The sequence below is a fragment of the Morus notabilis genome, unplaced genomic scaffold (assembly GCF_000414095.1).
Source record: "Morus notabilis unplaced genomic scaffold, ASM41409v2 Scaffold1009, whole genome shotgun sequence".
NCBI lineage: Eukaryota > Viridiplantae > Streptophyta > Magnoliopsida > Rosales > Moraceae > Morus > Morus notabilis.
The window spans coordinates 329,439-344,500 of NW_010357868.1; the positions used below are offsets into that span (position 1 = coordinate 329,439).

Below are 15,062 nucleotides of genomic sequence, written 5' to 3' on the forward strand. Positions count from 1 at the left end.
TGATTAATTAGTGAACACATTATAATTAATCTTAATTATTATCAGATTCTTCATGTGTAATCTCTGTCATTGTCTCCGCCGCTTGTTGCTTTCTTATAATTCTAATTACGATTATGTATTCAACAATAGTCTCAGGTAGATGCAAACCATTTAGTAGCTGTTTTGTATAAGGATTATGAACCCGGAATCATGATTCTGAGTTTAAATTAGTGTTTATTTATAAAAAGTAAATAGTAGTTCTAATTTGACTCACTTAGCATCAGTGTTTAGTTAGATGGTTCTAATTCAAGGTTTGAATCATGATGTGGTGTTTTAAACTATGAATCACCTATGATTTTAAAACCACTCACTCCCTTAATTTTAGGTGGTTCTAGTTTCAGACCCCTAATTCTGGTTCTGGTTTCAGAATCATAATTTGGACAAAAAATTATGAATCATGGTTCTAATTCTAAAATCAAAACTAGAATTATTCTAGTTTAAACCCTCATACCAAACGAACCCTTAGTATCAACTAAATCACAAAGACTCTTTTTTCTTTCTTTTTTTTTTCTCTCTCTCTCTCTCTTTTTTTCTTTTTTTAAAAAGAAAAGCAAACTCACATGCATGAAGATTTCTTGTTAACATGTCCAATTGACGATGCCATTTTGCATCAGATCTTTGGCTTTCCCCAAGTCACTGTCGATCGATTGATCATTATTATTGACTAATTAACCTTTATGAGGTGCTTCATAGTTCATATAATACCCCCATAATAATTAACACAGACAGTGACAGTATTAATAAGCTCATAATTAGACTTCCTTGCCTTGACATCGAAAACTAATTTCTGATGTATCTCAAAAAGATTCAGAAAATAACTCATCCTTTTGATTATGTTTCTGCTTTTATTATACCTAAACAATTTCATATTTGTTTTAGGCTTAGAAATTTGAATTTGAATCTGGAGTTCCAATCCATTTTATTATATATCATAAAAATATATAGTAAACACTAATAACTTCGACTCCGTACTTCATGATCCACTCACTCTTTGTTTCTGAGCCGGATTACACAATTAAAAAAATATTACAAAAATATTGGTTACTTAAGTGATGTCGTGATCATATCATATCATTATCATCTGTATCATCTAAAAAAAGGAAATTAAAATATAGAAAAAAATAGGTTTAGATCAACGAGTGTGAAATTAATATTTAGTGTAAAATTCAGTAATATGTAAAAAAAAAAATCCACCAATTCCACAAGTCCTTATTACCAAAATACAATTGTGAAAAACACCAACTAAAACAGTCATAATCATGCTTAATGTGTGGTTAATCAACCAAATATCTATTTTGGTTTGTAAAAAATAAAGAGATAGAGCAAGTACTTGCATGCACTAAATTCATATTGTTGTAAGATTCCCAACTCAGCTGTAACCTTTGTCTTTACTTTTGTTGCGTATACTTACATCATTGCCATTTTTTTTTCTAGTAAAAATGGGACACCCCCATTTATTAATATTAATATATATATATATATATTTTGGGTTTCCAAAAACCAACTTATCAATTATTTGACGTACACTTGTGGGTCTCCGAGGAATAGTTTATAGGACTCGAAAAAATGAGCAAAAATCCGGCCAATAATGAGGAAATTGTATATGAAGTAGATAATGATGTGAGGTCACTAACCACTATAGCAGTACGTGGCATGAATATGTTTAAAATATATGGAGAATAGGGCCCTTTTCTTGTCTAATCAAAAAAGAAAAAAAAAAGAAATTAGGGCCCTAAACTTTTTTTTTTTGCTAATCAATTAGGGCCGTAAACTCGCTTTGCTATCTATAACTATAACCTTATAAACTTCCACTACATAAACACAAACATATATATAGACGTGTTAATATATATATATATATATATGTTGCTTGTTTTCATCCTAAAACTTGCTTTATTATGTAAATTGTCACCTAGTTTTGGGCTCCTACATGGGTGTCCACACTCCACACGGATAAGGGAATTTCACTTTGCTTAATCATAGAAGAAACAGTACATAAAAGGAAAATATTCCGCAAAAGATGATGCATTAATCATCTCATATACTTGTCTTTCCACGAAAAAGTAAAAAAGAATTAGGTCTCACTCACTTGACTAATTTGAGTTTTTAATTCGAGCTGAGATATAATTTTATGTGAGAGCTTTTAACTGTAGTAAAAAAATTTAGAAGTGACTTTTTATAAGAACTTTTAATTATAGTAAAATTAAAATTGAAAATTCGAATCAGTAAAATGAAAGAGAGCTAATTTTAGTGTAAACTAGTTGGTTATTTTATAATATTAATTAATACCGGTGCCAAGGTGGTTTATTTCATATTTTTTATAATCAAACAACTTGTCAATTTTCAATTTTTGTCTATATGTATACGTCACAACTGAGAAACAATAATTAAATTATACTGTACTTAATTAGTTAGAATCTATAATATTTAAGACAGCTGATAACACACTATTAATTGCTGGTTAAAACTTGATACATGTAACTGTATTTATTATATTAAGTAGCTAAGGTTCTTATCTAAATGTAGTCAATTATCTAGAGAATATATAATTAAAACACGTCACTCGAAATAGAAGGAACTTGAAATACTACTAGATGGCATTATTATTAATTAAGAAAATTAATTACAGTCAAATGTAAAGAGAGAAGAATAAAAACGCCCATAATGATTGTTTTATTGGTATTTTGCTCATATATATGTGCACTAGGAGTGAAAATTACGCTTAATTACTTTGATCTTTCTTTTCTTTTTATGGACAAATATTATAAGCAAGCAAGAACATTAAGTAACCTCTTTCTTCTCTGCTAAGTCATGATCCGCTACAGCAGCTGACCACGATCCACAATGAACCATAACCACATTCCGACCATGATCAGGACCTTTTTATCAAGATCAGAACTGGGGCTTTCGTGATCTCTGGATATCAAAGCGATGATGATCATCAATATTTTTTATGATCAGAATGATTATAATAGCGCCTTGTTTGACAAAGAAAAAAAGCCAATGCAATATAGCTTGATTTCTCTTCTAGTATTCCCACAAGAATGGCTCCTCCAAACGGAGCCCAGTATCGGCTGCGCATAAATGCCACGACGGAGAGTAGTAGCAAAACCCAATGTTGCTGCCGTCCGTACCGCCAATGAAAAGATCAGGCAGGTCGAACAATGTGTCCTCGTAATTCTCACTTAAACAAGGGGAGCTGGCTGATTCCTGATCAGTAGGAGTTAGATGGTCGGCTCGGCTTGGCTCAGCTTCGGCTTCGGCTGGGTCGTGATGCGGTGGTGATTTGGTAGCGTCGAAGGATGCGGCGGCGGCTAAGGCAGCGGCGGCTTGGATGTCCTTGGGAGCGGTGGAGAGCGGGCGGGGAAGATCACGGGCTAGTTCGGGGAAATTGAGGTAAGCCGAGGCGCCTTTGATGGCTAGAGCAGCCACGTCGTGGGCTCGTGCCGCCATTTCGGCGGTGGGGGATGTCCCGAGCCATATTCTTGATTTCTTCCTCGGCTCCCCGGTTTTGGGCCCCCCCCTTCCCCCCCCGCAGCCATATTCTTGATTTCTTCCTCGGCTCGCGGATTTCGGACACCCATTTGCCCCAGTTGCGCATTCTCACACCTCTATAAGTAGGGTGCTTACCTTCATTAGTACTGCTACTACCACTACTTTCATTGTCATTCCTTTGCCTCTTCTTGCTTCGCGCATTTCCACAATTGCCTCTTCTTGAGCCATTTTGAGCTGCTGCAATAGTAGTGCAATGATCTTTCTCGCTCTTCACGGTTTTCGAGGAATCATCGGCGGTGGTGGTGGTGGATGATGAAGTGAGGTTGGTTTGGTTTTCATGAGCATCACTGTCTATGTTGATGATTTCTTTTTCCATTATTGTTATGAGGTCCTCCCTATAGTTCTAGTGCTAGGGAGAGGATGGGTGTGAGTATAAAAATAGAGGTGATTTGGGCTTTTGTTATTCTCACAAAAAGTAAAAAAGAAATCTAGCAAAATAAAAGGAAAAGAGAGGAAGAATATATAAAAGAAGCATGGGGTCCAACGGCACAATAGGAAGACTACATACAGTTCAGCTATGCTGTTTTCCATGTGGGAATTGAATAATGCGTGCTTTTAGATCATCTGTTTTTTTTTTTTTTTTTTTTTTCCGACCTTCCTACATACATTTTATATTGGATTGCTTCCTTTTATTGTCTTATTTCTTAATGTAAATATCCGTGATTTCCTTTCAATTAGGTTATCATTTCTTAATATATTGCCTTTTAGGTTATTTACGGGTCAAAAAATTTATTTTGTTATTTTTTCTTTTAACTGTTTTTTTTAGTGAATAAAAGTTTCATAAGAAGACTCAAAGACCAACATAACAATCATAAAAAAATAATTAAATCACACACGGCCAACGACAATTAAATGAAAAGATTGTGCTGAGCTCATAGGCGATGGCAACACCTTATTTTTTGCGACCGAAAAAGCCCAAGACAATAACTTACAAGTCTTAATATTTTGAAGAGGTATTTATCTCCTTTTCTTATAAATTAACTTATAGGGCGAGAAATCTAGTGCAATCAATTTAGTGGTTGATAAATTGACTATCCATACACGTGAATAACGATGGAGTGTAATTATAGTGTTAATTGACTTGTTCCATTCTCAAACACACTAACAAATTAATCACTATGGGCTTTTAATTTGCGTGGATTTGTGTTTTTATGTAACTACATGTAGCCACACTCATGAGTACTCGTATATAGTCAAAGAAAAGCGGCCCTACTGAAGTTTTTACGTTGTTTAGTACTTGTGTGGGTCATGTTGGTAACACTTTTTACTTTACAAATTCCGAAATGCAACCATGAATTTCACATGAATTTTACAAGGACCCTACTTGGGGGGTTCCCATTATTTCCACAGTAGATTTGCGGGTCCGCACCATGTTTGAACCCCCTTAGATTTTCTTTCTCATATTTTTATCAATATTTGTTCTCCATATAATGTTTTATACAATATCATAAATGCCCACAATATCAAATTTAAGTAACGCTAAGCTTTGTTCATACACCACTCTCAACTTGGCCCAATTATGTCCCTTCCACCTACTCTCGCCACTACTAGAACCTGTCATAAAATCAGCTCTACATATTTTAATACTATATGGGGAGATACATACATACATACATATTGAAAAAGTATATTTTTAACTGAGTCTCACAAAGAGTGTTATAACACTCGTTATAACATTAATGACAGATGCGTGCAGATGGATATATTTTTTCTTTGATTCAACAACAACAAATTATAAGTGCAGAAAGATTAACATAAACATAAAAGACACACGGAATTAATATCACAGTTCGGTGCGCACACCTACATCTGCGGGGTCACGCCTAGACATACTATCTACTAAGATCAAAGGATTACAAACACCAATCGGACTTATACACCCAAAGACTCCCTCCTTAACGTTGTCGCCGCCGTGTCGAATATCCTTAATGGTCTTATCCAGCGAGCACCACTCGTCTTCAAACTGCACGGCAAAATTCCTTCGGCTGGCAGTGCGTTTTCTCTCGAAAGCTTCTAATCATTCTCCCAAAGGACGATCTTCAATCAACACTCAAATGCTCACTATCTCATAGACTTTGCTCTGAATATTTTCTATTAAATCCCTCTCAAATATTTTCTATGAAGTTTCTCTTGAATGACCGCCCTTTATTTTTTATTTAGGTGGTATATATAAAAAATTCTATATTGGACTCCTTGATCAAATTAGCTCCATGATTTACTCAATATAAATCTCACTAAGATAGCCTTTCCAAAAACTGCCTTCAGATTCTTCATCACTCCAGGTTACATTCAGAATCTAAAAAATCTCCTTCGTTTTTGCTATTCACAGATTTTGTTTCAGCATTTGTTGTAACACTGTCTGCGACACCTTTTGTAACACTGTCTGTTGAAACAGTTTGATCAGTATAAACATTGAAGGTAATAAAATTACTCACACGATCATCATCATACTCCTGACTGTCTTCAGATTCTTCATCACTCCAGGTTGCATTGAGTGATTTCTTCTTCTTCTTGAGAGTGTTAGCACACTCGGATTGAATGTTGCCATAACCGTAGCATTCCAGGCATTGAATACCCCTTTTTTTGTCTTCATCTCTGTGTTATTTGCTGCAGCTTTATTCTCCTGGAAACGGTTGACATTGCCAAAGTTTGTCCTTTTTTTCTTCTTGTCGAACTTCTTAATGCCATCAAGTATTGGGGAGCATGAAACCGAACCTTCTTCTTTTAGAGAATCCATTCCTGATGCAACAGGCCAACTCTTAAAATCTCACCAAACAAAGGGTTAGTGAACCGTTCTGATACAAATTGAAAGGTTTAATTTTCACGCAAGTGTTACAAAGAGTGTTACAACACTTTTAGCAACACCTGCAACTAATGATCAAATGCTAAGCTAATCAACGAATGGTAAAAAGAAATGCGCAGGAATATAAATAATGCAGGAGAAAACTAAAGAATACCAGAAAATGGTATCGCGATTCGGTGCGCACATCTACATATGCGGGACCACGCCCAGACAATGAACAATCCACCAAGATCAAAGGATTACAAACTCTAATCAGACTTCTATACCCAAAGACTCCCTCCTTGACGTTGTCACTGCTGTGTCGAATCTCCTTAATGGTCTTGTCCAACGAGTACCACTCGTCTTCAAACTGCCCGGTGAAATTCCTTAAGCTGGCAGTGCGTTTTCTCTCAAAGGACGCTCTTCAATCAACAGTCAAATGCTTACTATCTTATAGACTTTGCTCTGAATATTTTCTATTAAATCCCTCTCAGATATTTTCTATAAAGTTTCTCTTGAATGGCCGCCCTTTATTTTTTATTTATGTGGTATATATAAAAAATTCTATATTGGACTCCTTGATCAAATCAACTCTATGATTTGCTCAATATAAATCCCACTTAGATAGCTCTTTCAAAAACTAATTATTCACCCAGCACCACAATTTTTCGTTCACACACACACCTCACTTCATGTACAAATACATTCACATATATATCCCATAAATACATATATAAATAAAGTTTGATCTTATTCCTTTTGAATTCTAATCCACCAAGACCAAATGTACTCCACGTGATAATCTTAAATTAATACTCCACGTGCAACCTCCTCCATAAAACTACCCGAGTAAAGGGAGAAGAGATCCGCCATAGAGCCCACTTGAAGACTATCTGACTGAATGCTCCAAGGAGAAGAAAACCAGAGGCCCTTCGCAAGGGAGCAGCGTATGAAAAGGTGGACTGCATATTCTATTGGCACTCCATACATCGAGCAAAACTGGTCAATGTCCATAATTCTGTTCATAACTGCTTTCATATAGAGAATATCCCAAATGAGTTGCCACCACAGGATCATATGCCTTTGTTAGATCCTAGCATGCCTCCGTAGTCTAAAGCCAGCCGGGAGGACTAAGGCTAGGTAAAAGGATAAAGACAATATCACATGCACTTACTTTGTCAAACAACGTTATGATCAAGTGCTCATTGCAGACGCCCGTTGCTAAGAAAAGGTCCTTAACCTCAAAGAGGTGGGGCCCACACTACGAGCATGAAAAGGAGGGCGGAAACCCAGAACATTCAGAACCCAAGGGTCATCCCAAATACTCACTCCCTCTCCATTGCCAATCCGCTTACAAACCCTTTTAGACAACAACGAGACTTGTTGGATAATCATCTTCCAAAACGAGGATTCAAAAGGTTTGGCATAAGCCTTAAGAAATTCATGACCCCTACCATATTTAGCAACCAGAACTTGTACCCAAGGTGCATTTTCTTCTGTCAAGATCCTCCAACCTATTTAGTCGCCATAGCACAACTGCAATCTTCACTACGATGAAGCCCCAAGCCTTTCGCCAGTCGAGGCCTGAAAATAGAATCCCAAGAATTCTAACAAATACCCTGACACTCCGTCGTGATATTCCACAAGAATTTACGAAGGGTACAATCAATTTCTTGGCACACATTATTTGATATGGGTTTTGTAGTCATATGGTACACTGGGAGATATTGCGCTACTGATTGAATTAAAGTCAGCCTCCCTACTTTGGAGAGAACTTTCATCTTCTAACCGATGACTTTAGCCTTAACTTTATCAACAATCCCTTTCCAGTTGGCTGAACGAGCCACTGATCAAACATAGTAATGCCCAACTAATGCGCCTAGAGACATGACATACATGTCAGCTTCACACTTCAGACTAGAGTATAGGGCATCCGGAATGTTACTACTGAAGTAGATATGAGACTTAACCTTATTCAGTTTCTTACCAGACCAAGAGCAGTACTTCTCCAGAATATCCATGGCCCTCGATAGGTTATTGCTACTAGCTTCCCCAAAAATGACAAGGTCGTCCACAGATAAGAGGTGGGACAAAACAGGACCAACCCTATCAAGCCTAATACCTCTAAATCGGCCCTCAGAGCAATGCCTAGTGAAAAGCCTTGACAACATCTCACTACACAAAATAAATAGATACGGAGATAGGGGGTCCCCTTGTTTAAGACCATGACTAGGGGTCACAAAACCAAACGGGCTGTCATTTAATAACACAGCCATAGAGGAGCTTTTGACACAAGCTAGGATCCATAACACGAAAGTATTCGAAAAACCAAAGTTTCTCAAGACTGCCTCTAGGAACTTCCATAAGACGCGATTATAGGCATTATCCATATCCGCTTTAATGAGGAAGTATCCTTTCCTCCCTTTTTTCCTCTTCATAGAGTGAAGCACTTTGTTCAAGATAACACTGTTATCTGCAATAAAGCGTCCACCTACGAAAGCTGCTTGAAGAGGAGAAATTAAGTCAGGGAGCAAAGGTTTGATTCTGTTAGTCAGGAATTTATAAATAACCTTATAAACGACATTACAAAGGCTAATAGGTCTATAGTGGTTACGGCTTGGAGGGAGCTCACACTTAGGAATGAGCACAAGATTAGTTTTGTTTAAACTTCCTATCAACTTACCAGAATGAAAGAAATTTAGAACTGAGGAGATGAGATCCATACCAATCATGTCCCAGTAGTGTCGAAAGAAGATTGCTGACATACCATCCGACCCTGAGGCTTTGAGAGGGTACATCCTGAACACAACCTCTTTAATTTCAGCCTCCAAAAGAGTCAATTGGATTAGCCGAGCATCTTTCAAAGAGAGAGCATGGGCAATCAAACCTTCTAAATCCTAAGGGAAATTCAGGACAACCTCAGTGAAGACATCCTTGAAATGGCGCACAAAGGTGTTCCCAATGTCATCTCTTGTCACCAACCAATTCGCACTAAGGTCTTTAATCTTAATTCGCTCAATAAAGTTCCTTTTATGACGAATGATGGTAGAAAGATGGAAGAACTTCGTATTACGATCACCCTCTCTATACCATTTAACCTTTGCCTTTTGTCTCCAAAGCAGATCCTCCTGCTCTAGTAGACCTTCCAATCTCATCTAAGCACTTCACCAAAGCTCCAACTGATGACCCGTCAATCAGTTCAAGTTAGCTCGTCGGATAGAGGGAAGCTCCTCTTGGTTTCCTAGATTTTTGTCTGAATCTGACCGAACTAATTGCGATTCCAGAGGCGGAAGGCCTTTCTAGTTTTCCCTGTCCATTTAATCAATTAGACTTTAGCATCTTCATGGGCATTTGAATTACATGCCTTCCTCATTACCCAAGAGCTTCTCACATCCTTAGTCTAGGCAGCTTCAAACCGAAAAGATCTATACAAGTTATACGAACCCTCTAACGTGTTAAGAAGCAGAGGGTTATGGTTTGAGCTAGCGGCAGCAAGAACTCTAACGGAAGCTTGAGGAAACAAGAGACTCCAATCGGGGGAGGTCATGGCAATATCAAAATGGGCCCACGAGTAGCCGTCATCCGTTGAGAAGTGACAATTACACCAAGAGAAGCGACAATTACACCAAGTGAAGCTCCCACCCAAGGCACCAAGATCCACCAAACCCAGATTACTAGCACAATCACGAAAAGCTCTGGGCTCGTAAGAGCACTAGGATGACGGTCCTGACCCTGAGTACTCTGAGTCCGTCAGAGTTTCGTACATGTCCCTAATCAATAACTAATGAGCATTTAGCGAAGCCCCAAAGTCATCCATAAAATTCCATAAAGAACTCTTGTCTCGATGCCTGGTTTGACCATAAATAACCGAGACAACCTACTGAGAATTAGGCGGATTCGACAAAATAAAGCAGCTGATAATATTCTTTGTTTCATGAATAAGCGTTACATCAACCCTAGTTTTCTAAGCAAAGCACAATCCACCTACAAGGCCTTCGGCAGACACTATTATTCTGTTGGGGAAACCCTACCCATTCAGATGATTAAGCAAAAGAAGACTCTGAATTTGTGTCTTTGATAAAATTAAGCATTCCAATTCATTCTTTCGCACAGTCGCCTCCATATCTCAAACTGTCAAGGAACGGGACAACCCTCGACAATTCATTGATAAGATTTTCATTTAGGCAGCAAAGGCGCCACCTGGCTTACCTCAACCTAAACATCATTGGAAGAGAGAGATGCCGGATTGTGATTGGAAAGAGAAGAAGAGAAATTCTCTAAAATAGCAACATCAAATAACTTAACTCTAACCAGGGCCGCTCGGATTTGTGTTGCTCTTTTTGGATGAAATCTCAGAGTAACCTTCGATGAGCCTCTCTTAGAGTTGGATTCGACAATGGAGGAAATGTGTGATTCTGCTCTAGAGATTTCCATAAGAGATAAGGAGTTTACCACTTCTTAGGCTGTGGCCTGAGAGGAATATGTTGTAGCCTGAGGGCAATAGGCTCTAGAGGGTCCATCAGCCTCTGGCAACTCTGCAAGGGGTGGTGACTGAGGAATCTGATAATTAAGAGGCCTATCTGGGGACACATGCCAAGGTTAGACCTTGGGCTCATAATGGGAAGTAGAGAAGTCCACGATGTTTATGAAGTATGACGCAGTCTTCCGCTTCCTACGGTTATGGGCCGTATTCGCTAAGTAATATGTCTCTTCAGGTAGTGGAGGAAGTAATATGCTATTCCCATGGTACTGATCAATTGCACTTGATTGTAGCATAAACTTAAGGGCATCCCCAAAAGCTTTAGGAGTAGGCCAAAAAGACGTCAACATCTGGTGGTCCTGCGCCCTTTTTCTACTCTTCTACAAATGAGCCAACAATTTTACCCCCGATCGTGGAACGCCCACTTCTCCCGTACTGTTAGGATTACACGACATGTCAGAAATTGGTGGGGGAGGCATTAACGCCAGGTTGGTAGATACTGGAGAAACTACCGAAGAAGTACCATGAGAAAGCTCCTGGTTGCCAGAATTCGAATTCAGCATTGGGGGAACCTCTATCTCAGCCGTAGAGTCTTCGAAATGAGCCTTTCTCTGCTTATCCAACAACTTATCAATAACGTGTTAGGAATAATGTCCTTAAAGCATGAGATGTAATAACGATATTTATTATTTAATTAATAAAATAGTTTATTCATTATTTATGTACATGTATTATTGAATACTTAATGAATATCATTGAAAATTCCATGATTATTTATGTGACCTTAAATATATTATATAAGTGTTATATATGAGAGGATAATATTTAAGGATAATAATCGAATAATGTTTGTAATGAATTTAATTTTCTTGAGGGTTGATTCGGTACTTGAATAAGTAACTAGCTCGTATTCATGAATATACTATATACTATTATCACTCCCCGCAGCCGGGGTTGGTGACGTGGAGGCTCGATTAGGAGTTAAATGCGATTAAGAATAAAATATTGAGAAAATTCCCAAACGAGCCCCACATTTCTTTGAAAATAAATTACTGATTACAAGAGGTTTATAACTAAGGCTCTAACATCGTTCATGACATCACTCAGGGTTTCACCCACAGGACATACAGTATTGTACACACATGAACATGTAAATAACATTACAGACATCAACCACAGTCTAGAAATCTAAATATTTAGAGTTTACAAGAGTTACAATTCTTACATTTACTCACAAGGAGGATGATCACAATCCTCACCAAATCAGGTGGTAGTAATCTACTTAGCTACTCCGCACTGCTCATAGAGTCACCTGGGAAGGGTTAATATTTATAAAACAATAAAACGTGAGCGAAAGGCCCAGTAGGATATATTTTGAAATAACTTTATAAACAAATAAATAAATGAGTAAACAAGTAAATAAATAAATAAATGAATAAATAAGACATTCAGTTCCAACATAACAGCCGGAACCTCACATTCTTTTTCTGAAAGGAATATAACTGAAAATCTCAGTATTACAGGCATCAGCAAGTAATTTATACTATGATAAATTACTTACACAACCACATGCACAAGCCTATCACCCCCGGGCTAGGCTTCGGGTTCTGCCCCCAAGGATGCACTCTCCACATCCTATCTAGGCCATCAGCAGGTTTACCGATTCACAAGATCTCTTGTCTTAAGAAATCATTCATTAAACTTTATGAAATAGTTCATTATAATTCCAATAGCTAAAATCAAGTTATTATTTTTGAAATGCTTTTCTTTCACAAACATGCCATTTCTTTAAAACATTGCAAGGCCAAAACTCTTTTGAAAACAGGCTAGTAAAGAAAGGGATAAGAAATCCTACGTCATAAATATCAAACATGTGGCTAGCATTGCGCTTTCCTAGCCTCCGCTTCCTCGAAGCCTTCAGTTTGATTCCTCAACTATCATTTACATAAAACAATGCTTTAGGATTCAACTCTCATTCCTAAAGCAATTTCAATCTCAATTTATCCTTTAATTTCCTATTAGTATGCCGTAATCAATTTTCAAGTTTCATAATTCAATTCATGTTTCAAATTATCATTCCAAGGGTTTTGATTCCAAAACATGGATTAAAGATGCTAATCCATCTACTCTAGATCCCCAAATGAAGCTAATTTGAGTTCTCCTCGACCGGTGATAGAGCAATGCAACACCACCGGTCGACCGGTGGAATCAGTGCAATCCAGTCGACCGCATAGGTCGACCGGTCCGGTCAACCGCACAGGTCGACCTGTGGAGAACAGCAGGGCGAGGAAACTCGCCAAAATCAGTCTGAAAACCTGCAATTTCAGTTCCAATTCAAAATATTTCAAGGGAAAACAACTAGATCCAGGTTCTAAGTACTAAATCAAGTCCAAAGAACCCAAGATCTCCAATTTCTACCATGGTTTTACTCAAAATCCATCAAAATCCATTTTGAACTAAAAATAAGTTTTTAAATATGAAAATCTTGAGATTCAAGAGAGATTTTTTAGAAATCTTACCTTAAATCCTTCTCTTGGCATTGAAAACTTCTTGAAATCCTTCTTTAGTTTGAAATCCGGTTGATTTGGTGAAGATTTAAACGGGAGAGAGAGAGGAACGAACGAGAGGGAGAGAGAGAGAGAGAGTGAGTGAGTGAAAATGGAGAGAGAGAAAGCGCACGGGAAAGAAAAGAAAGGAAGGAAAAGGAAAAGGAAAGAAAAAGGAAAAAGAAAAAGAAAAGAAAAGAAAAGACATGTGTCCAATTTTTAAAATGACAGTCTAGAAAATGTGTCTACACACACTTCTAGGGTAAAAATGTAAATACTGAGAATACTTAAGTTCCTTGGAATTATTTAACAAACATAATTATTTAATTTAAACCAGATTAGGCACACTAATAAATCTTAATTACCTTAATTAATTCAATTTAATTCTTCGAGGTGTTACAACTATTTATTAGAGAATCAATGGTACTCAAGGATAAATATATAATTAGAGAAGTTAACGAATTTTACCTAGCTCTAGTTATGAATTATTTATAGAGGATTGATCTATCTATAATGACTATATCGAATGGATACTTCAAGTTCTTAAAAGTACATTATGTCTATAATTTTGAGAGTTCAATTCTAAGTTTTTCGTGGAGTAACTTTTAAATTTAATATAATTAATTAATTAATTAAGAGTTTAATTAATTGTTAATTTTATTAGAGCTCAAAATTATAGGTCTATGAGTCTCTGCATCATCCTTGTAATATTTGTAAGTCAAGATGAATTATTAGAATTTAATATAACTCAAAATAAATAATGTGATTATTTAATTAAATTAATTTTAGAATACGTTGTGGTGGGACCACATAAGGTCACACGCCCAAGCACAAGGAGGTGCAGGGGGCATGTGACACATGTAGAATCCCAGAGAGATTTAGTTGCTTGCTCTCCAAGATATCCGGTTTACTTGTTTGACAAGTTTTTCATCCAATTCAAAACGAAAGTGAAGTATGACTTTATTTAGATTTGAATTTGAGCTAAAATTGAAAACTGGATAAAGGAGGAGTTTCTCTCTCTCTCTCTCTCTCTCTCTTGCTGCAAATTTGTGCCAACCACAAAGAGATCTCTCTGTGGTGTGGCCGGCCATATAGTAGAGGGAAGTGAGAGAATTTTGTTTTCAAAATTAAATAGAAAACTGTATTTAATGAGATTCAAATATAGTAGTAACTAATTTTTCTATTACTTTGTCTTCAAGTTAAAGCAACTGAGTTCTTTTAGTGTTCTATAAATAGGAGATGATAGAAAATTAGAGAAGAGAATTTTTGCTCTAAAATCCTTAGGTGGCCGAATTTTAAGAGAGAAAAAGAGAAGAAAAGTTCTTCGAATTCTCAGTTTTTTCAGATACATGTGTTGATAGTGAAGGACTCCAAATTAACGAGTGGTCAAATACGATAATTCTTTATTAGAGCACACACTTTAGGTCTTGCAGATTTCATGGACTAGATGAGGAAGATTTAGATTTTTTGAGAAAACTTAGAGCTTGGACTGTCCGTGATCAAAGACCTTAAGTTATCCGCCTAATCGTTCGTTAGGTATTCATCCTTATAAATTAATATGATTAATTTATTATTGCATAAATGAATATAACTAATAGAGTATTTAAAAATTTTATGATAATTTTTATTATACACTATCCGTACTACCACGCTTCTCCAC

General features: G+C 36.9%; 1 protein-coding gene across 1 annotated transcript; it reads right to left on the minus strand.

Moving 5' to 3' along the window:
- Positions 1-2,638: 2,638 nt before the first annotated feature.
- LOC21404648 (ethylene-responsive transcription factor ERF034) lies at positions 2,639-4,010 on the minus strand. The gene is given in 2 exon segments (XM_024177183.1): positions 2,639-3,523; positions 3,579-4,010. Coding segments are annotated over 2 exon segments (789 nt in total). The 5' UTR covers positions 3,911-4,010; the 3' UTR covers positions 2,639-3,066.
- Between the last annotated feature and the right edge of the window lie 11,052 nt (positions 4,011-15,062).